Here is a 22,163-nt window from a genome sequence, read left to right as displayed (position 1 = left end):
GTTTTTGTGTTTGTTTATTCGTAGAGTTAATGGCATTCAAACGTTTTTTTCTCTTTTTAAGCATCTGAATAAACCTTTGGATCATTCTTATATAATGGTTAAACATATTGTTTTTGCTGAATGAGTGGGCTACAATAGACCCAAATTTATCAATCAGCACATAAATTGCTTGCGGCAACTATACAATCATAACATTAATGCAATATCTTATCAAATGAAATCCATTATTTTAGTAATGTGTTGTTGTTTTCAAGACCATTTTGAAGCCTATAATATTTCTGTCTGTGTTCATTTACATCATTTAAAGGAATTTTCAAAGCAGTACAGGCTATTGATCCTAACCTGGCACTTAACCTACACTCAATACGATGATTATTGATTTTCGTTACTTAATTTTTCACAAGAAAAAGAGAACTTTAAATTAGATTTTAAAAAATCAAATAAATAAACAAACAAACAAATAAACAAACAAAAAATACCAAAACAAATAGTTTTTGTGCATCTTTTAAAATGTGCATCACTTTGGTTATAATAATGGCAATCAAAAATACATTTATTCAATTCCTTTCTTATAATGTCATTGTTAGGTTTCCTTTAACTGTGGCATACCCTTTAATTGTCAATGTTAGAATAAGTTGCTTGGATTGAAATGGATAAGGGTATACACTGATGTTGTCTTTCCTCTTTGATTGTATCAGTTAATAATTATATCAGTGATAAACATTTGTTCTGCTTCAGATTCAACAACAACAAAAACTGAAAAACAAAAACCAACAACACGCACACACGTATGCACGCTCACACCTTTGTCACCTTTTGAAAAACCCGAGAAATCTTTATAAATAATTTTTGATACAGCATACATAAGTTCACATCAGCCGTTTATATAAAACTATATTAATATCACGATTATCTCATGAAAAACGTTACAAACGTGCAGTATTATCAAGTATGAAGAAGCACTAATGGAGTACATTATATGCCATGCAAAGATGCCTGACCTGTCGAATTCTAATTATCAGATAAGTGGATACAATAATAATTTTACCACAACATATTTGTTAACAAAATGCACATGTCAATGTTTGTGGATCCATTGTTATTCAGAAGATAGGTCAGAGTAGGGATCTATCAATTTTACAGTTCGTTGTCATTATATATTTATAACATGGAAGCCAAACGTAGCCTGACTAGGTCCTCCTGGGCTCCTTGCCGCTTGTTCTTGTTGCTGGGTCGTGTGGGGGTTGCGTTCATTGAACGCCACCTTCCTTGTTGATCTTGTCTATCATATTTGTCTATTATATATAAAGCACACTTGCTTCGAATGTTATGTTTTCTTTTTATATATTAAGAACTAAAGTTTTATATAGTATGCTAATTCGAAATACAAAAACACAAGATTATGAGGATTATCCTCTAGCATACAGAGCAATTGCAAGAGTATTTAAATCTTGAAAAAAAGAAACCAGTATATATTTAAGTATATACAAATATTTGCAATAACACTTTACAAAAAATGTTATACATTTGCATGATAATCCAAAAAATGATGTATTGTTTTTTATTTTCGAGCTTCAGCAACACCTTTTCCAATAAGCGGTCCATTTTCATGCAAGTACAATGCTGGCCATACAACGAAATCTACTGTTGGACCGCTTTTTGTGTATTCTTTAAATTTGTTTTTGTCAAATCGCTCTCCTTCTTCACATGTTGTCAAGCACATCGGTGGTGATTGTACAACCATCATCCATCCAAGAAATATACATTTCTTGATGAAAGGTTTGAGCTCCAGGATACATTCGCTCTTCCAGCTCGCTGCTATGTAGGCCTATTGTATTAAAACAAGTTCAATTGTTGGAAACAATCTAATAACTAATAACCTAATAAGTTATTGAAAAGAAAACGTATTGAAAATTTCTATTAAAAAACTTATATAAATCGATTTCCAATAGAACAATTTACTGCAGACTATTTGTTTGCGTAAATGGAATCAATGCATATCCTTATTCATATCCAAAGCTTTCATGCCTTTTGGGCGGTAGCTTGCATGCACTTACAACTTATGATTAGGAATAGAATATTACTCAACATTTTCAATAGTATGATCTTTTAAAATTCCGTTTGGTGTATATTTATTTCATTTACCCCTCATATATGTAAAATAGATATGCAATCGTAATAAAAAAGCAAGTGGGTTTGACTTCCGATTTTTTATGTATTATATGTTATGCTATTCATAAGTGATGAAATAATTGCTTTTAATAAGGCAAATCAGTTATCAATTTTTGAAAATTAAATTGTTTTCCGCACCTTTTGTACCATCGGAACCATAGACTCTGCCACTTCCTTTCTAAACACCTTCAATTTTTGTACAATGACATCATGTTTTTGAACCTGAAAAGTAATACATATTTTAGTGTTTAATCCTCGGTATGTATTACAAGCGAAAACTTATTGCTTCAGAAAATATCTTATGTATGTATCTTTGTATGAAAAAAAATAATAGAAAATCTTTATTATTGAAATTGATGAACCATTATTTCCCCTTGTGGCGATTGGTTGAGATGTTATCACTTAATAGTAAAAAACAGTCATTGCCCAAGGCTCGTGTAACAAACTAAAAGATAAAGCCTGTAGCTAAAGTTATGATATTAAGTCTATTATTGAGAGACAATCGATAATGGATTGTAGGGTTATATAAGGTACCGCAAGACCAATCAAAATTACGTTACGTAAATAATCATCTTGAGTAAATTTCAGTTCCGATCATCGTTCTATTTATCAAAATACGCTGATGAAATAAAAAGATAATTTACATCCCCTTATTTTACCCGCTTTAAAATGGGATATACCTAGTCATTAGAAATCATTATATATAATAATATTGTCACTTTAAAATATTTCTTTATAATTTAATAAAAGTTTGTTTATTAAAGGATAAAGGAGTATATAATCATGCATTCATATTTTACCTTTAATTCAATGTTAACACAATAAATTGATAAATATTACTTTATTACCATTTCAGATTCTTGTTCTTTCGCAGGTTCCTGTTTACCATATTTTGGTTTCCATCTCTTTTGAACATCTACACATTCGTCCGGTTCACCGTCAAATGAAGAATCTCGGGCTTTCAGCCACTGTTCTGACTGTTCGATAAAAAATGTTGCAATGAGCTGCTACGTTCTTTACTTTAGACTAAAAGTGTTGCAAGTTAACAAACTACGTTATTTTTATATTTTAAATATGGCTTTCTATCATATATTTGTTGGCATGACTGCTATCAAAAGAATTTGACTGACAAAAGGAGAAAATACTGCAAAATTGTGTTCATGTAAATGAAAAAAAAATAAGCAAAAAGCAAACAAGCAATCAAAACGCACACACACACACGTGCGCGCACATACACACAGAATACGTTCCTAACGAGGGTTGTTCCAACAGGTTGAGGACAACTGCATTTAAATATATATGAAAAGAGTACTGAACAAGTGTCTGTAAAAATTTTACTGATTTTAAATACACCATTGTTGAGATAACGTGCACTGTGTCTTGCGGTATTATTTTATGTCATCAGCCAAATTGTATCTCTAACTGGCTACAAAATGCGGCCAACGTGTAGAATATAATTTTGAAGTCAATGAGACATACACTTATTTGAGGGATACAAAAACTGTTCGTTGAATTTCGTTTTAGAATAATTCTTTTTCTTTTACAGTCTTAAATTTCTGACATTCTCAGAACTGTTTGGTATTGATGATGACTCGACTTTCGACAACCTGCTACGTTTTAGTCAACCATTACATATTTATCATGACACTTGTATATATGTATTAATATTCACGAAACTTTCAAAAGCTTTAAACTTAATCAACATATCCGTAGGTGTTATTCCGCAGTTAGAGCAGAGAATGATAATTGTCCGCCGCTAGGCCGCGTGAGCGTCTTATAACGTTGCAATTTATATTATGTTTTTCTTAGCAATAAATGTGAAAACAAGCACTGTAAACGCATAAGTAATTTGTCGATTTCGACGAAATTACGTCACATGTCGTCAGACAATCAGTAAATATTTTTCAGATCTTGTTACGTTGTTGACAACTTACCATATTTTGTAGGTTTTTAATACCGGGTATACTTATTTTCGGTGTTGGTCGGATACCAGCACCTCTGTATTAAAGATTCAATATTCAGTGTATGCATTATACTTTCTTGAAAATTGAAATAATTGTTCTCATTTTACTTAAAAATAATTGATATTTACGTGTGAAAAAGAAAATTATGCTCGGGCATTATATTTTCGTTTTTACAGCAATTGTCCACGACTTTATGGCACAGTCCTCGTACTTTTATGATATTTTACCTCGTATATCAATGATATTTTTACTTTATATCTTGCAACGACAATAGCTGCATTTCTTTTAGATGATCAGTTACTATGTAAGTGTAATTCATATCTAGGTTTGAACATTTACTCACGGAAAAATTGAAAATAATATAAAGTATCGTTTCCTTACCTGTGACCTCTTAAGTGTCAAGTGTTTTTGACTTTTCTAAAATCAATGAAAGATAAATATGTAATTTGTTATGTTATACTAATTCTTTAACATTATACATGAAAAACGTACACATTAGTTTCTAAGTTTGCACAATTCTTTTTACGACTTTTATTCATGAAAGCTATGTTTTATTTTCTGTATATTGATTAGCGTTTTAAACACTGTATGTTACGACATTTGTTATAGACGTAAGGCTGAAAACTGCTGTAGTCAGGTAGCATTTTCAATCAGCTTTTTAAAAATATTTCATTACAGCTATAAACCAGTGATAAAAGATCGCTCCCGGTAGCAAATTGTCTCAACGAACCAATGTATTTGAACAATCTTGAATTTAACCTTTACGAAAGAAATATTGATAGTTTTTTCAAGAAACACTATATTTTAATGTTACGCATTATACACTTTATCCAATAAAAAATAAAATATTTAAACGATTATGAGCAAAAATTACAACCTAAAGCAATCATTACACATCATAGTTACGCTAAAATATGTTTGCAATTTTACAAACATTTTCAACTATATTGACTGCAATACAAAGAATGATTTACAGTTTACACATCACTGTCACTTTATGACATTATAGTCACCATGGCTCCCCACCCCCTCCCGCAAAAAATGTCCATTGACGCCAACATTACTTTTAGATATGATCCGAAATTAAGACCATCACACTTTTCAGGCGATTTTTCTTCAGGACCGCATGCGATCTCATTAGCGGGACTTTACTGTTCTTATCAATACATTGACTACAATATGCAAGAAATGTACCTTTTCTTGAAAGTCTCTATATTCTTCGAAAAGAAAGTTCACAGCTTCCTCGGTTTTCTTGAGAAGATTTGATGACTTGCTCTTACAGAATTCTAAGACATTCTTTTCAAGTAAAATAAAAGCACGTTAACATTTATTTTGATGAAAATATACAGAAATGTGAAAAATATAGTAAATTATAAATTAAAATTATTTTGCCCACTTTGCAATGAAATTTTTTACTATACAAATTGAGTAGTTTAACCAAATTGTCAGTAAAAGTAATTCATATTATTAGCTATGTAATATTTAAACAGTCAACACTACGTTTACTGTTTTTAACTATTTTAATATCCTTTATTTTAAATACTTGTAATAAGATAATACATGTTTATCACACACCCGTGTCGAATTTGCGACTCTGTAAATATGGTCGTGCATTTTGACGTGCCGTCATAAGCGTTAAACAAACATATTAAGACGCGCTAAATGTTAGTGTTATACTGTAGGCGCGTCAATGAAAAATGACTCCTATTTCACTTTAAACTGTCTTTATGTTGGGTATGTGATAAATAGAGTATTAAATTCGTATTAGTTCAAAACTGAATTTATTGAACTCGTTGAATAAAATAATTTTATTCAACTTGTGCAATAAATTCAGTATTGAACTTACACTCATTCAGTATCCTCTATATATCATTCGCAAGCGACATAATAAATCCACATCAAATAATTCACACTTGCATGGTGGCAACTCTGTACCATATTCTTTTGTCTTTCTGTGTGGTATTCTTTCAAGTGACAGTCACGCTTAAATTAAAGTGAAATTATTTACTTGCAATCAGTTTCAATTAGAGTGAAATTACTCATTTACGATCAATGTGAGTTTGAGTAAAATTATTCACTTACAATCAGTGTTAATCGCAATGTTACAATAGCATCTTTGTCGTCATATCCAGACTTTGTTAATGCATCAAATGCATCCGTCCATTCATTGTCGTACAACTCACTGTAAAATTCGCCTAATTTTTGTGGTCTGTTAGGATCACTGAGGTCTGCTATTGCTGGATTGTCGTCAACTAAACGTTCGCTGACAATTTTACTAAGACTGAAAAAGGCGTAAGAAAGAGCATGTTGTTTATACAATATTATCAAATGCTGCATTCATAATATCAAACAAGGCAGTTTCGTTTTGTTTTGTTATCGTATGTAATTGGAAACATTTGAATTTCTGATCATCACAAAACTCAAACATTTTGAAACAACCTGTCGGATATTTAAACTATACTGTATGATATGTTATTTATGTGTCACGGTTCAGAACTGTTCACTATTTAGGGGAGAATATGTGTCAGCGGGACAGTTAGGTCGGTAGAACTACGGTACGGTATTGCAAGAGTCTCGGGTTCAAGTCCCGGTCAGGCTCACCCTGTGACTTATGTTATTAACCAAAATTTAGACAATCCTTTTATAGAATCTTATCTTTAATAATGTTTTGTATGACCGTTTTTACATATTTTTTTTTGTAAAATAGCAACAATCGTAATTAACATACCGTTTAGTCAGAACTTCCTTTTCTTCAAGAAGTGTTTTATTTTCACTTTCTATCTTCTCTGTTTTCTCGGAGAGGGACTTTATAAAGCTTTGTGCACTTTCGTTTTTTATTCTCAATAAACGAATGTCTTCTTCTTGGTCTTGCAGTCTTGAGTTTAACTGTTTCATTATTTCTTTTAAATGGTCATTGTTTTCCTTTTCTGTCACAGAACGTTGCTTCTAAACGATAATTATAATGGACTATTCAGATCTCTGTTTAATATTGGACTGCTGATAATAATGATAATCAGTCGAGAATTCATAAATATTAGAAACAACCGAGATATTATATATTAAAAACTGCACTGACAATAAAACAATAGTTTGTATTTATGTCTGGGAAGGATCTCGTGTGATCGCAAGGTATGTTTTCTAAATTATTTTAACAGTTCTGCTCTTGAAATTCTTGCTTTTAAATGATATTTTTTTATGATACACAATTTGATGATTGAATGTTGTCCCAAAATGTCATATACCTAAACGGAAATAATCCTATTTGTTAACATACAGGTATTTAATATAAAAAAATCAAATCATACTTCTATGGTACTATTCCGTGTGAGGACTAGTGTCTGTTGTTAGATAGCTTTAACCAGTAAGTACATATATATATAGGAGGAGATTTGATAATTTGTGCGTCCTTGAATTAGAGATTAAAGAAGTGGACTCAGATTACTGGCTTATCATTGCTGAGGGCTACACTCCCGCTAGGGACTTTAGATTATTTTAGTTTAGGCAGTTACTTGAACGTCCACTTATTCATGAAATACTGTCACTTAAAGGGATATGCTAAGCTAACCTATTGATAAACAGCGGTTTGGAACTGACAGAAATTATTCAAGATCTGCTTACTTAAGAATGATTACTGAAAAAAATTTAAGCGACAATAATTGGAAGGTAACCTTATGTTATCTTTAATTTAGCATACGCCTGTCGAATCCAATAAAATATGTAACGGAATTAACTCACCATCTTAAACTGATGTAATTTATACCAAAGTACGAACAGACATTTATAATTAGTACATGTAAATACTTGTCGATTTCCAGTTATACAGACAAAAAATAATTGTAAAATATAGTAATGTATTAACCTGACTATTGTTCTCTACAGTAGCCCGTTGAGCATTATCTGTAGATTTCCGCGATACACCGCTGAAAAAGAAAACTATTACATAATTGCGTCAAATGTGCCATACCAAACATTCTAAATGAAAATTTCAGTAGTTTTGTCTTACATTTTCATGGTACATTGGGACCATTGATTCTATCATTTCTTTGTATCGAGTATTGATAACCGCTCCATCCGGTGCTAGGGAGCGTGAGTGATGTTCCATTCTTCATTATTTCTCATATCAGAGTCAATTGACAACTACCTGCTTTGATTTCATTGTTTTCGTGGGATAATCCCTTTTCAGCATATTTTAAATATCAGGCATAGTTTAAAAAAATCATGTTTCATTGCAATGTTTTTATAATATATGCGTTATGATTTATAGTGGTTATATACAAAAGCTGTTTTATAGTAGTTATATACAATATCTGTAAACATTAATGATCTGATAGTAACCATGCTACCTTTGTGTCGCTGTCAAGTGTCCTTTCAGTATTGTCTCAGTTTTTTTATTTTCTATTACAAGACGTTTGTTCTCCTCGGAAAGTCTAGCTACTTCATTTCTAAGACGATGCAATGCCTCGGAATCGGCTCTGTCTAGAAAGTGAACGGGTCCGACCTTTTAAATTAAAAAAGTATTCTGAACTGAGAAGAAAAATGAACTCATGAAAATGCATATAAATATATAATTCTTACAAGCATCATGTGAACACTACCTTTCCATCAATCAAATAGGGCAGTCAAGTTCATTATTACACGGTATATGACGAATCGGATCTGTTTGGAATGTGAATCGGCCCCCACCTTTTTAATTGAAAAATGTTTACATAACTGATTTCAAAAATTTTCTCATGACATTTTATATATATACATGTATATAATTCCTACAAGCTTCACAATATCCCCCCAATACAAAACAAATAGGGAAGTCAAGTTTATTGTTACACGATATATGCACGACATGATAACAGGTATACTTGCAAGACTACAACTGTGCTCAACAAAGCACTTAAAATTGTTATCTATTTCTTAAATAATATATCGAAATAGAAGTAAATCATTCATACCATGTCCTTATTGAACTTATGTAATTTTTTCTCCAGGTCTATCGTTAATTGACATAATAAGGATCTTCCGCGTTCATCAAATCGTCTTCCTTTTTGCAGACTTGTTATAGTATCCGAAGTTTTATTACATTCATTTAACAGAATAGAATATAATTCACCGGTTGTCATATCACAGTAATTGCGCTGCTTTAAAACCATTCTTGGGCCAAGTTGTTGTTCCAAAACATTTCCCATCTTTTAAATCTACAGAAGAAATAAATTGCTGGTTATATTGTTTAATGTATTTTCTTTAAAATAGTAAGGGAATGAAATAAAAGCAATTCATTTCGCATATTGAGCAATCAAATTCATTCGGCCAAGTTTTAATTATATTTTGAAGTTGAAATTAGTACATATTAATGCTTCAAATGTAGGTTAAGATAGTTGCATAAAACCTTTATGGTTGACATCATTTAACTAATTCTCTGTCGTCACAATGAGTAAACCCCAGAAAAATGAGCAAATGGGTATGCTCTGGAGTGCGAGTAACTATACCTGCACTCCAGTTAACGTAATATCATGTATATGTTTACGATTTAACTCTGATACATTTTCAATAGAAAGGTCACCACATTATGATACACGATCCATATTATATGGTTAATTTGTATTTTGTTTGTTTCTACTGATTGTACACTTATCGTAAGTGCGTTATACTTCTAAGTTAACAACGAATGTTCAAGCAGAATCAAGAAACGGAATAGTAAACTAAAACTTAAAAAAAACACAAATTTACTACACAGTGGATATTTGAAAGAGTACGGAAAATCTTTTTATCAAGCTGTACACTACACTAAGGTGTACAGTTAAACCCGCATAAAAACTTAAGATCGTATTTGCAAAATTTAAAGAGAGTTTTCATCTACCTTTGATATACAGATATGCATGGATAATGTTTATGTTTACGTTTGAAATATAGATTGACAGAATCAAAATATTAACTGGACGCAGTGTCCTAGTGGTTACGTTGGCAGCATAACAACCAATGCATCCATGGATAGATAATTTATTGAGTATACATTTAGTACTACTTTAGTCATTCAACACACATTTGTATAGTATGATTAAAACACAATATCATGGTACATGAACAAAAGTTGTAGCACAAAATATTCAGTTTACATTTTTTTTGGACAGCGTAAACTTAGCTATCATAAATATAGAAAGTGGCTTGAAACTTAATCATATACTGTGATAAGATTCCCTAAGAACAGCTGTTTAACAAGTTTCATGATTGACACATAATCAAGTAATTTCAAGAATAATCAATACCACTATTAGATATAACAAGACCAAATTTACACATTGATTTACAGAGCATTTAGTAATTCAATTCGATGCTTTGTAGCATAATACAAATATTAACCTAAACCTATTAATTCAGACTTTTTTCCAGTACTTGACAATTATATCAATGTTTCCTCATATACTAGAGTGGATTAAGTAAGGTTTGAGCTTTTAGCAAAAAATTTCTTAAATAAATACGTTTATGATTTTAATTAGTATTTAAATATTTTGAACAACTGCAATTGAAATGCAGAAAGTACATACAATAAAAAGATATAAACATTTATCCGACAAGACGTACTGATATATGACCCATGTCAAACGTAAAGTAAACAGTTTTACAAATATACTATCAAATACACGAAATATTACAGTAACAATGGTTATTGTTTAAATAGCAAATCATTTAATATACAGCAAACAAACTACGACAGAAGTCCTAAATGTAATTAAAGCTCATTCTAAGTGACTGTTAAAGATACATTAAAAGTTTTCTCTGATAACAGTCATTTTACAAATCAAGATCTACTTCAAATGTCAACATATAAGAGTATAAATGAGATGATCGTATGCTTTTAAAATATCATTGGAAAAGTGAAAACTTACATATATTTAAACAATTTGCAAAATTAAGTGTCCACCATATAATCTACTTCCTGTTACGATTCCTTGAAAAGTGTCTCGCATTCGAGAATTCAATTGCAAATAGAGCGTGAATAGATAATTAACCTTAGTCTATAAATACTTCACCCCTATTTATAGACACCAATAATCGACAAGTTAAACATTTAAGCAATAGATGTTGTTAAGGCAAGGTTAGTGATAATGATTAAATTATAACCGCCCTACCTAAGCATAGACCTCCCACTAAAGTTAATATAGAAAGTAACTGGTAAATTGTAACACATGCTAAAAATGTCATTATCATTTAAGTCTGAAACGAAAAGAAAAAACACAGCTTGTTAAGTTTATGTTTGACCGGGCTTAATAATTATTGATAACAATATCTTGACTCGAAACGTGAAACGTTATTATCAACATGTTATGAAACAAATATGTTTCACAGCGTTAATAATTCCAGTTAATCCTTTCTAATCTTTTTAATTTAATTCATTAAAATCTTGAAAAAAAAACATGTAAATTCTTTATATTTATGATTGAGATATCACGTTTTGTTTACTATTTCAAAAATACTTAAATGATCATTCACAACATAATTAGATCTTAAAACAGATTGTACTACAAAGATAAGAGACATAATATTGAGTCATAAAAAACCGATTTTGTAGATATTTAACATTTTAGTAATGATTTAACAATGACATTTATGTTTATAACGGGTATTAATTATGTTATTTGGAAAAGATAAACTATTTGAATGATACTCATAAGTTTATTCATAGATTAAACAATAAACATCTATGTTGTTGTTGATGTTTTAAACGCGTATTTAAAGTTGTATCTTAAGAATCTAAGAGACAACTGATTATTGCTTGAGCACCATCACTGACAATGCTACGAAGGTTGATGACCACTTTGATGTGCCCTCATCTGTAGTAAACGTTAATACTGTTTTATTTTCAGTAACTTCTCGATGAGTAATTTTTCATATGTCTGATACTTTAGTTTCAGCAGTAAAACAGGAGCGGTGACATTGTCCGCCTAATCATCTTTGCACTTACCTTTTATTAAAGATTAATTAAGATTATACCGCATCATTACACTCAACTACTGTGTTTAAAATACATAATCCTGCAAATATAATCGACCTTATATTGATTAACACTCACTCAATATTGAAAACGTTATTCTTTGATAAACAGGCATGCAATAAAAGAAATGGTAGTACATTTTCGGAAATTAATAAAATTGTCAAAAAAGATTACATCTTTTGAGAAGGATATCCATCATGCGATAACGTTCGTATCAGTGTAAAATAATCTGCGTGTTTCTGTATTTTGCTCTCGTTTGACATAGAAATAGTGCGTCAAACTGTGCCTTCATCCGATAAAAGAAATATCAAATTTGCCGTCATTTCATACATAAACTAATAATTTATATATAAACATCTGCATTTATTTCATGATTTTCAGTGTTTTATTGTAATATATCAGATGATTATATTCTGATTAACCACTAGCGAAATTTATAAAATATAATTTTCACTGTAGCCGGACTATATCTGAATGCGAATCTATAAGATTGAAATATTTCATTCGTGAACACCAGTTATTATATTTTCAATCGTGGCTACGCCACTCGTGAAAATATTGCATCTGATGTTTACTCTGTGAAATTATATTTCAATCTTACAAAACAAACAAATATCCTCTATATCGTCATTGACTGGTTCTTGATAATATCATAGGTCTACATAAGTGCTTGGGTTTTACATTGGAAAGTATATGCTCCATAAAAGTTATTGTGCATTTTTATGTTTGTGTACCTACATACCATTATTCATACAGCTTAAAGGCAAAATACATATATGGTAGTCAGTTTTTGTTGTTAGGGTATGATACCTGTAACAATTTATATATTCTCGTCTCCTAAAATAATGTACATTGAATAAGATATGCACGTATTAGATAGGTATAAATACTTAAGTGATACAAATACTATGCTATGTAAGTTTAATGGGAAATAAAATTATTTAGATTTTATAAATAATGTTGAATCATAGCAACAACTACAGTACAATTTATAATATTTAGTTAACATGATTTACACTATGAAGTCTCTTATTAAAAATAATAGAAGATTGGTAAATATACACACTATTTACCTGCTTTCTCTGTTCGCTATATTCTGATCGGCCATGATCAGTTTCCCAGAAATTGTCTCAGTGATCCGTTTTAGTAAAGTTTTCTAACATCTGGTGGTAGGTGATTCATATTCTGCCGCGTGTTGTCCCAATATTATCCCATTGGGTTGGTGGGCTACATAAGAGCTCCGAATTAGAAAAAAAATCCCAATTCAAACAGCCTTCTTTTTTCGATGAAGGAACACATGCAACCATTTAAATGGCCTATTGCCGTCAATATTATCAAAGAAATAAAAGGAAACAGAAACAATACACATTTACAGGTATTTTAAAAAAGATGTAAAAAGATGTTATAAATCTTTATTTTCTGAATTGCTTCAACTTTTGATTTGCTATAAAAATTAAACATACATGTATTTAATCAGGTGTACGCATGATGTTGTCTATATTTTTGCAAACTTCGTGGTTTGCAATTATGTATTGTATTTTATTCCTGTGGCGGATATGTTACAAGTTTAATAGATTTGAACATTTATCATATATTTAGATAAGTACATGTATTCATTTGGAATAATTTGATTTGCTCATTTGTTGTTATTGTAGATAGCATGTTTAGAAGGTCGCATTTTTTGTTAATAATTATGATTTAATTTTGCAAGTGGAAAATAAAAACCTATCCATTTCAACATATGACTGGCACGGTCTTAATGAATCCAGATTTGAGAAGGTTGGTCCTTGCTGTCTTGCCAACTCTGGTTCAATAACCTCCAGAGGTCACAGAATACTTTTGCTTAGTTTGTTCTGCGATCATAACCATCATCACCTTTCTCTCGGACCCAATGATAGACATATATGGTCGCCTTTTGCCAACGTCAATAACATACACAGATTAAAGGACGTCGTTATATTTTTTACAGAAGATAATACAAGTTTTATGAATTGACGAGGGAAACACCAGAAAATCTTATTTGATAAGATTACTGTTAAACGAGCATATACACATAAGGCACGAATCGTATGTTGATTTTCATAATATTTGCTCCATTCTTACCCTGTTACAGTTTCGTCAGTCATGTTTGACGACAACAAAAACACCGTAAAAGACTAAGTAAGATCTCTCATTCCCGTCTTTATAAGAGACTTGCAGACTTTTTTTAAAGATGGCCTACCTAACCGAATGGCAAGAACATCGGGGATTCTGGGACAAAATTGCTGTAGCAGTCGAAGCAATAGATGGAACATCCCATCCAATTTACAGACCATAAAACACAAGAACAGTACTGTTCAGGCCATAGAAACCACCACGCAATTCATACGCATATTCATACTCAGTGTTTCATCAAATACGACACGATTACCGCTATTTTATATAAAGCACTCTTGTTTGACATGTTATTTTTCTTATAGTCGTATGTTTTTCTATACATTACACTAACACAATGAAACAACCACAATTATTGTATTTTAAAGTATGTCAATTTTGAATACAGAAACACATGGTTAACATTTCTTTCATACAATGTACATGCATATCGATTTGAGCAATTGCAAGAGCATTAATATTTAAGAAATCAATTTAGTATAGATCTAAGTATATTATAAATATTTGCAAAAACACTATACATAATATGTATACATTTGCATGATAATCCAAAAATAATGTATTGTATTTCATTTTCGAGCTTCAGCAACACCTTTTCCAATTAGCGGTCCATTTTCATGCAAGTATAAGGCTGGCCATACCACGAAATCTACAGTCGGACCGCTTTTCGTGTATACCTTAAATATGTTACTGTCAAATCGCTCTCCTTCTTTACATGTTGCCAAGCACATCGGTGGTGATTGTACAACCATCATCCATCCAAGAAATATACATTTCTTGATAAAAGGTTTGAGCTCCAGGATATATTCGTTCTTCCAGCTCGCTGATATGTAGGCCTATTGTATAAAAACAATTTTTGAACCAGAATAACTAATGGTAATGTTTCTATTTTACAAACTTCAACTTAAATGATTCAAATCAAGGAAAAGAAAAGTTATTGAAATTTTCCCTAAGATAACAGCTCTTAATATTTATCAAAACAATATACTTTATACTATTTGTTTTCGTTAATGATGACAATAAAGGCATGCTCCCTATGCATATTAAAACTGTCAGTTATTTTGTGGACGGTAGCCTGCATTTACCACTACTGTACCTCTGTCAATAAATAGGTTATTAAATCGAGCATGCCACATTTTCAATTTAGCCGTTTTGGGAAGGAATTCTTTTAATATTCCGTTTTTTTCTTCTGTTTTTGTTTGTTTTAATAATATGTTCGTGCTCTTGACTATGTTATGTTATGTTAATTTTTAATACCGTACGCATGTGAAAAATGCAAAATGCACCTTTTGTACTATTGGAACCATTGACTCTGCAACTTCCCTCCTAAAATCCTTCAATTTATGCACAATGACATCAGATTTCTGTACCTGATAAGTAATAAATATGTTTATAATAAAGGATTTCGTGTTTTCTTCAAGTATCTTCTTAAAGTGAGAAATGTACGTGGTACAGAGGAAAATTGTTTGCATGTATTTAATTTTGGTAACATCAATTAGAAAATCTGTTTAGATAGTTCTTTATACCTTTGAAACGTTTATTAGTTCACAGAAAATGTTACAGCAATTCTTTATTTGGTTTATGTCCCTTTAATTAGATGAAAACAAAACAAGTATCAATATATTTTCATCACCACTTCGGGTTCTTGTTCTTTGGCTTGTTCTCGATACATTTTACCGAACTTTGGTTTCCATTTCTCTTGTACGTCCACATACTCGTCAGATCCACAGTCAAGTGAAGAGTCGTTCAGCCATTGTCCCGACTGTGATGTAAATTATCATTTATAAAGGCTTCTATTTAAAAGAAATATGTTGCCAGCTACCCAATTACAGTAAAACTTTGATTATAGACAGTATTAGATGGATATAACTATATATATAAGAAGAGAGAGAGACCACATAAAATGAATGCATTGATAGCCGACATGAATTATCATTATAAAAGTAGATACACGATTTCATTGTTACCTGCCTTGGAAGCCTATACCGTATTTTGCAAGCCTATAAAATTCAATATTAACCGTGTTTTGCGAGCCTTTACAATTCAATGGGTATCGTGTTTTGCGACCCTATACATTTCAATGTGTACCGTTTCTTGTGAGCCTTAACTATAGAATATGTACCCTGTTTTGCGGTTACAAGCACGTGCTACTTCCGATCACTGCACCTTACTTTGGAATCTATATATTTTCAATTATTTCACAATAAAAGGGAGATACCGTGATGCAATATATTTATCTAGTAAAATAATTTACTTCTTACCTGTGAGACTTTAATCGTCAAGTGTTTTTGACTTTTCTAAAAATATTAAATACGAAAATTGAAGTGCTATACAATAAAACGTTTATTTTTTTTTACATAGAGTATAAAATGAATACATCTATGGTAATCACTTTATGATTTTCATTTCGATAATGAGACCTAGCGTATCTTTAGTATTTATGAGAGTTTTTTTAGCAGAATATGTTAAAAACTTCTTTGAAGGTTTTCAATCAAAGTATGTTGTTTACCTCATTTTACTGAGGAAACGACTGAAATGTAATTGTGTGTTGCCCGATCGCCACGGCGAGTCGGTATTACGTTAGGCTTTTAACGAGGAAGCAATAGAAAACAACCTAAAACTCCAAATCTATCTGAATTGTAACCGAGGATTGGCTTCTAGCTTTTTACATGATTAACCTGTCTGAGCTGGACTTTTTTAAAAACAGCAAGAATTGCTTTAATTGCAAAGATATGATCATGTAACATTTTTCAAAAAAAAAGTTAGTCTTTATTATTTCTTTTTAATCAATTAAATTTACACTGACGTTTTGTTTACTCCTTTCTTCTAAAGTAGTATTTCGTTTGGTGAATTAACATTAGTGTTCATTCGGTTTTGCGCAGTTTTGTCTTTTTTTTATCTTTTTTTTTTAAATCAAATTTCGGGTCATTTTTGAGTGAATATACTCTGCGATATGGAGGTACCCGCGGTCTTTTCGAAAAGATGTTCCCATAAACTAACATTATGAGAAATGATCCGTAATTCTACCTTAAATTGAGTTATCATGCTAAAGAGGGGATTTTTTTCTGTGAATGAAATGAAACATAAAAATGATCTTGTTATATAGGGGTGGCCAACCAATTTTCTTCGCAAAATGACTTCAAAAAGGATTTCACTTGAAACATTCTACAATGTTTCCATGCAATAGTAGTAAACAAGTAGTTAACGACAGTCTGCAAGTGCAGATAGTTCTAACAACACTATTTTGAATGATAATGCCGCTTCACATATGCATTCTATACAAACAAACCATGCATATGGAAGTTTACATGATGCACTTTACAGGGAACCCTATACGTTTGGCCCATCCAATGGGGTACTTGCTTTTTATCACATACCGGTGCCGATTTTGCGGCTCCGTAAATATGGTATTGCACGGCCGTGCATATATTTTGACGTGACGTCATTAGCGTTATACAAACATATTGTAAAGACGCGCTAAATGTAAGCGTTATACTATAGGCGCGTCAATGAAAAAATGACTCTTATTTCACTTTAAACGGACTTTACGTGGGTATGTGATAAATAGAATATTAAATTCGTGTAAGTTAATTACTGAAATTATTGCACTCGTTGAATAAAATAATATTATGCTCGCCAGAGGCTGGCATAATATAATTTTATTCAACTGGTGCGATAAATTCAGTATTGAACTTACACTCATTCAATATCCTCTATATATTGACTTGTCAAACATTCCAATACTCATTAACCTGTAACAATTAAACTTCATATTCGAAGACACCTTGATGAGTTCTACCTACCACATACATTTTCAGATAAAAAGGTCAAGGCCACTGACACTTGATATATCAAACATTCAACGGGATATAAAGGGGAAGAGAGAGAGAGAGAGAGAGAGAGAGAGAGAGAGAGAGAGAGGGAGGGAGGGAGAGAGAGAGAGAGAGAGAGAGAGAGAGACCTCTCAATTTGACATTTAAGCACACTCAATGTAATAGAAATGATGAATAGCGAGCCGTTACTAGCTTTTTTAACTGCAAACCTTGTTATTATGTATGTGTGTTTATGATTTACATGTGTTTATGAAAGTCTGTGTTCGTGTTGCGTGCGTTTTAATTGTTTATAGGTGTTTATATTTATGTATTTTTATTATCCATGTGTTTTTATGAGTTATGTGTTTTTAATGATTCGTGAAAGGATGCGTTTATGATTCGAATTGATCACTTTTTCTCCATCTGACCAAAATCATATCCAACTCACGAAGTGACAGTTAAGCTTTTTCTTTATCTGGCCTTTATCAAATCTAACTCATGAAATAGCGGTCACGCTTTTTCTGCCAATTCATTGCCCTTCATAAGTTTATCTATCTTATTTATTATTGTTTCTCTTTAACATAATATTATCATATTATTTCAAAACAAAATAATTATTACCTTTTCTTGAAAGTCTATATACTCTTTGAAAAGAAAGTTCACAGCTTCCTCGGTTTTCTTGAGAAGAGTTGATGACTTGCTGTTGCAGAATTCTAAAACATTCTATTAAATAGAGACAATGCATGTGTATATATGCAAGTAAACAGTTATATTTAGCAATAAATGAAACCCATGTACTGATTACTAAGTAGTTGTTAAGAGGAACACAAAAAGCTTAATTAAATATATTCATATAAGTTCATTAGATAAAACATTCAAATTTCAGTAGTGTCATCAAAATATCAGTAAATAATGATTACAATTTCAGCATAGTTAAATATATAAACAACCTTTGATAATTAAATATTTAAGACGACATACCAGTCGCAAACAAAGTTCTCTACTTCTATTTTCTTGCATTTATGTAACAGCTTTTAACTTGTGAAATGCTTTTCTATGACAGGAATTCGAATATACGAATACACAACTGACGATGACTTTATCGTGGCATCGTGCATGCAAACCTTGACCTTCAATCAAAATAGCTCAAGTATGACTACATCTACGGATATTTCTGAATACAAAATTTCAAATTTATATGTTTAAATGTAGGATTCTGATTAAGCAGATGCTCTGGGGCGTTTATGGTAGCTAGTACCGTTTATAAACAGCCTCAGTCAGACTGATCCTGCAACATTTTTAATTTTTGCCATTTTGGGATTCTTTAGAGATTCTTAGTTTTACTATTATAATTATTAGCGGGTAAGTTTGAATGAAATTTATATCTTACAATCAGTGTCAATTGAAGTGTAACAATAGTATCTTTCTCGTCATATCCGGACATTGTTATAGCATCAAACGCATCCGTCCATTCATTGTCGTACAACTCACTGTAAAATTCGCCTAATTTTTGTGGTCTGTTAGGATCAGAGAGCTCTGCTATTGCTGGATTGTCGACAACTAAATGCTGCTCGGGAACTTTACTAAGTCTACAAAATAAATGGATGAACGGTACATTAAAGATGGTAATTAGCTTTAAAATGTTGTAAGTATGCCCAATTGAAATTGCATGTCATTTGAAAAAAAATATTATAGAAATGATAAATTAGGAAAATTTAATAAGTAAAATAGTCATAAGCAGATTCTTAACTTATTGCCTCTTAATTATGACAAAGTAAACTAGGAACTGTTAAGGCCATCAATCAGGATCATTAAGATGTAATACGTAAAAAAGCGCAAACAATAAAATGATAATTAAAACAAGCTTATTCATAAAAGAAAGTTTAGGCACCTCAAGGTGCACGCATGTTTGTATGACCCAAAGCTTCAAATACATTTGATGAAAATCACGCTTAAATATATAATTTGAAATAAATGGTAAAATGAAAAAGTGTTTTCTTCTTAGAAATAAACAAAGAAAATATTTTTACCGCTGAATCAAAGCTTGTTTCTCATGATTGAGTGCATTCAGATTACCCTCTAACTCTTTTTCTATGCCTTTAAGATGATCAATAAGTTTCATCGCGCTTTTGTTTGAATCTATCAGGAACGTTATTTCATCTTCTTGATTCTGTACTTTTAACTGTAACTCTTTTATGCATTGGTCGGTATTTCGTTCTGTTCCTTTTTTCTGTTAAATTAAATTAAAACAAGATTATTGTTAAATAGAATGTTCTAGCTCTTTCTTTATTCAAGTGAACAGATGTAATATGTCTGTCAATTGCTTTTATATCTTTTAATGTTAAATACTTAAGTAAAAACGAAAGTGTTTAGACATAGATAATCAATTAAAACCTGTGACTCTTGCTTCAAATCATTTATCTGTTATGAACGCATAATAAATTTATCATACTACGGTGTTAAATTTGTGTGTACATATTCTTAGATTCTGACAAACAGATACATTAATTATAATTAAAATAAATCACTTTACATGAGTTTCTTGTTTAGATTGTTCCTGTCCACGTCCTTGTTGTGCCTGGTGTGAATCATTTCTAGATTGAATTATTCAAAACTTGATAATTGGAGGTTTGCATATACAAAATGTACATGTGTATGATAATAAAATGACTTCTTATGTTGAATAAAATATTAAAAGACTTCATATATTTATAATGATTAAATGTCTTGATATATATTATAATCAAATAGCTTCATATATATAAAACGGCATATTGTCATGTATATATATATATGAGATACCTAACTATTTTTTTTATTTTTTTTTTAAAGTAAATAAGAAAAGTATTATTTACAATTAGGACAAAATAGAAAATATTCTATGTTTCAAGTAATTTTCAGTATATAATTACAGAAACATTTTAATTTGTATCAGGAACTGTTTGAAGAATTCTGATAGGATACCTTTTCGTTTCATTAACAGTTTGAGACAATACTGCCTCGATATCTTTATGAGCCTTTCTGAGCCTTTCATTTTCTTTCATTTGCCTGTTCAATTCTGTTCTTAGATGCTGTATTTCTTCGGAGTCGGCTTGTCTTATGTTCGATTGACTGGCCGGTCCCATCTTTTAGATAAGAACATTGTCAATTGCTAAAAGCGCCTTTTATATGCATGTATACAAATACAAATTTATTCTCAATTGTATTTTGTATTTCAAATTTATTACACCAATCATTGACTGACAGGTATCTACTTAACGTTGAAGTAGGTTAATAGGTCAGTATATTTTGTATTCAGTTATCTGATTCAATATGAAAACATATATGTATTATAACTATAATCAAATACAATTATATCTTTACTTTAATCAAAGTGATACAAATAAACGTTTTGATATAATAAAATCTGATATCATTCTTGTATAACCTTTCATGTATTTAAAGTAAATACATACCATGTCCTCATTGAATATATGTATCTTATTTTCCAGATCCTTCATCATCTGACAAATATAGGATCTTGCATTGTTATCAAATCTCCTGTCTCTTTGTAAGCTTCTAATGGTACGTAATGTTTTACTACATTCGCCATCCAACACTTCATACAAATCAGGGGTCCTCATTAAATGGTAGGGTACTTGGGTCTTACTTAGACCTCGGTCTAATACATGTACATTGCCCATCCTTTATGTCTTTAAAGAAAAACTGTTATTATGAAGTAGAAAACCAATCAATATATGAATGTTTATATATTTGTTTCCTATATATGTATTCCCATCTAAACACAATGGTGAGGTGTTAAATGAATAAAAAAAGAAAAGTTTACAGGAAAATACAACTGTATTTTGGATTAAACCCTAGGAATCTTATACTGAAGTAAAACTCGATAAAAACAGTACTGATAAAACTTAAATATTTAATAATATTCTATATATTAAATTAGAATGTTTTATAAAATATTTCGTGTTTCATTGTAAGTAGGTTATATAATTATCTATAAAAAACAACTAAGATTTAATGACAGATTGTTATCTGACGGATAAAATCAATACCGTACTGATATATGACCTTGATAAT

The 22,163-nt window shown here is 30.9% G+C and overlaps 2 protein-coding genes across 2 annotated transcripts; both read right to left on the bottom strand.

The window, feature by feature from the left end:
* Positions 1–489: 489 nt before the first annotated feature.
* On the bottom strand, positions 490–11,284 carry LOC132755870 (uncharacterized). Its single transcript, XM_060746805.1, has 11 exons — positions 11,015–11,284; positions 9,083–9,325; positions 8,480–8,634; positions 7,996–8,056; positions 6,865–7,082; positions 6,219–6,417; positions 5,331–5,432; positions 4,518–4,553; positions 3,021–3,149; positions 2,311–2,394; positions 490–1,828 (listed from the first exon to the last, which is right to left on the bottom strand). The coding sequence occupies exons 2-11, from the start codon at positions 9,314–9,316 to the stop codon at positions 1,562–1,564; spliced, it is 1,485 nt and encodes a 494-aa protein (XP_060602788.1). The 5' UTR covers positions 9,317–9,325; positions 11,015–11,284; the 3' UTR covers positions 490–1,561.
* A 2,890-nt stretch (positions 11,285–14,174) lies between these two features.
* Positions 14,175–21,831, bottom strand: LOC132755875 (uncharacterized). The gene is made up of 10 exons (XM_060746809.1): positions 21,542–21,831; positions 21,051–21,211; positions 20,620–20,680; positions 20,117–20,316; positions 19,477–19,675; positions 18,708–18,809; positions 16,536–16,571; positions 15,908–16,036; positions 15,561–15,644; positions 14,175–15,110 (listed from the first exon to the last, which is right to left on the bottom strand). Exons 1-10 carry the CDS (start codon positions 21,767–21,769, stop codon positions 14,844–14,846), a joined length of 1,467 nt encoding a protein of 488 aa, XP_060602792.1. The 5' UTR covers positions 21,770–21,831; the 3' UTR covers positions 14,175–14,843.
* Positions 21,832–22,163: the final 332 nt, after the last annotated feature.

The sequence above is a fragment of the Ruditapes philippinarum genome, unplaced genomic scaffold, assembly GCF_026571515.1.
Source record: "Ruditapes philippinarum isolate M1 unplaced genomic scaffold, ASM2657151v2 ctg3268_1_1_1_1, whole genome shotgun sequence".
In the NCBI taxonomy this organism is placed as follows: Eukaryota; Metazoa; Mollusca; class Bivalvia; order Venerida; family Veneridae; genus Ruditapes; species Ruditapes philippinarum.
The sequence above is the reverse complement of the archived record's forward strand: the minus strand, read 5'-3'. Positions and strand labels throughout refer to the sequence as shown.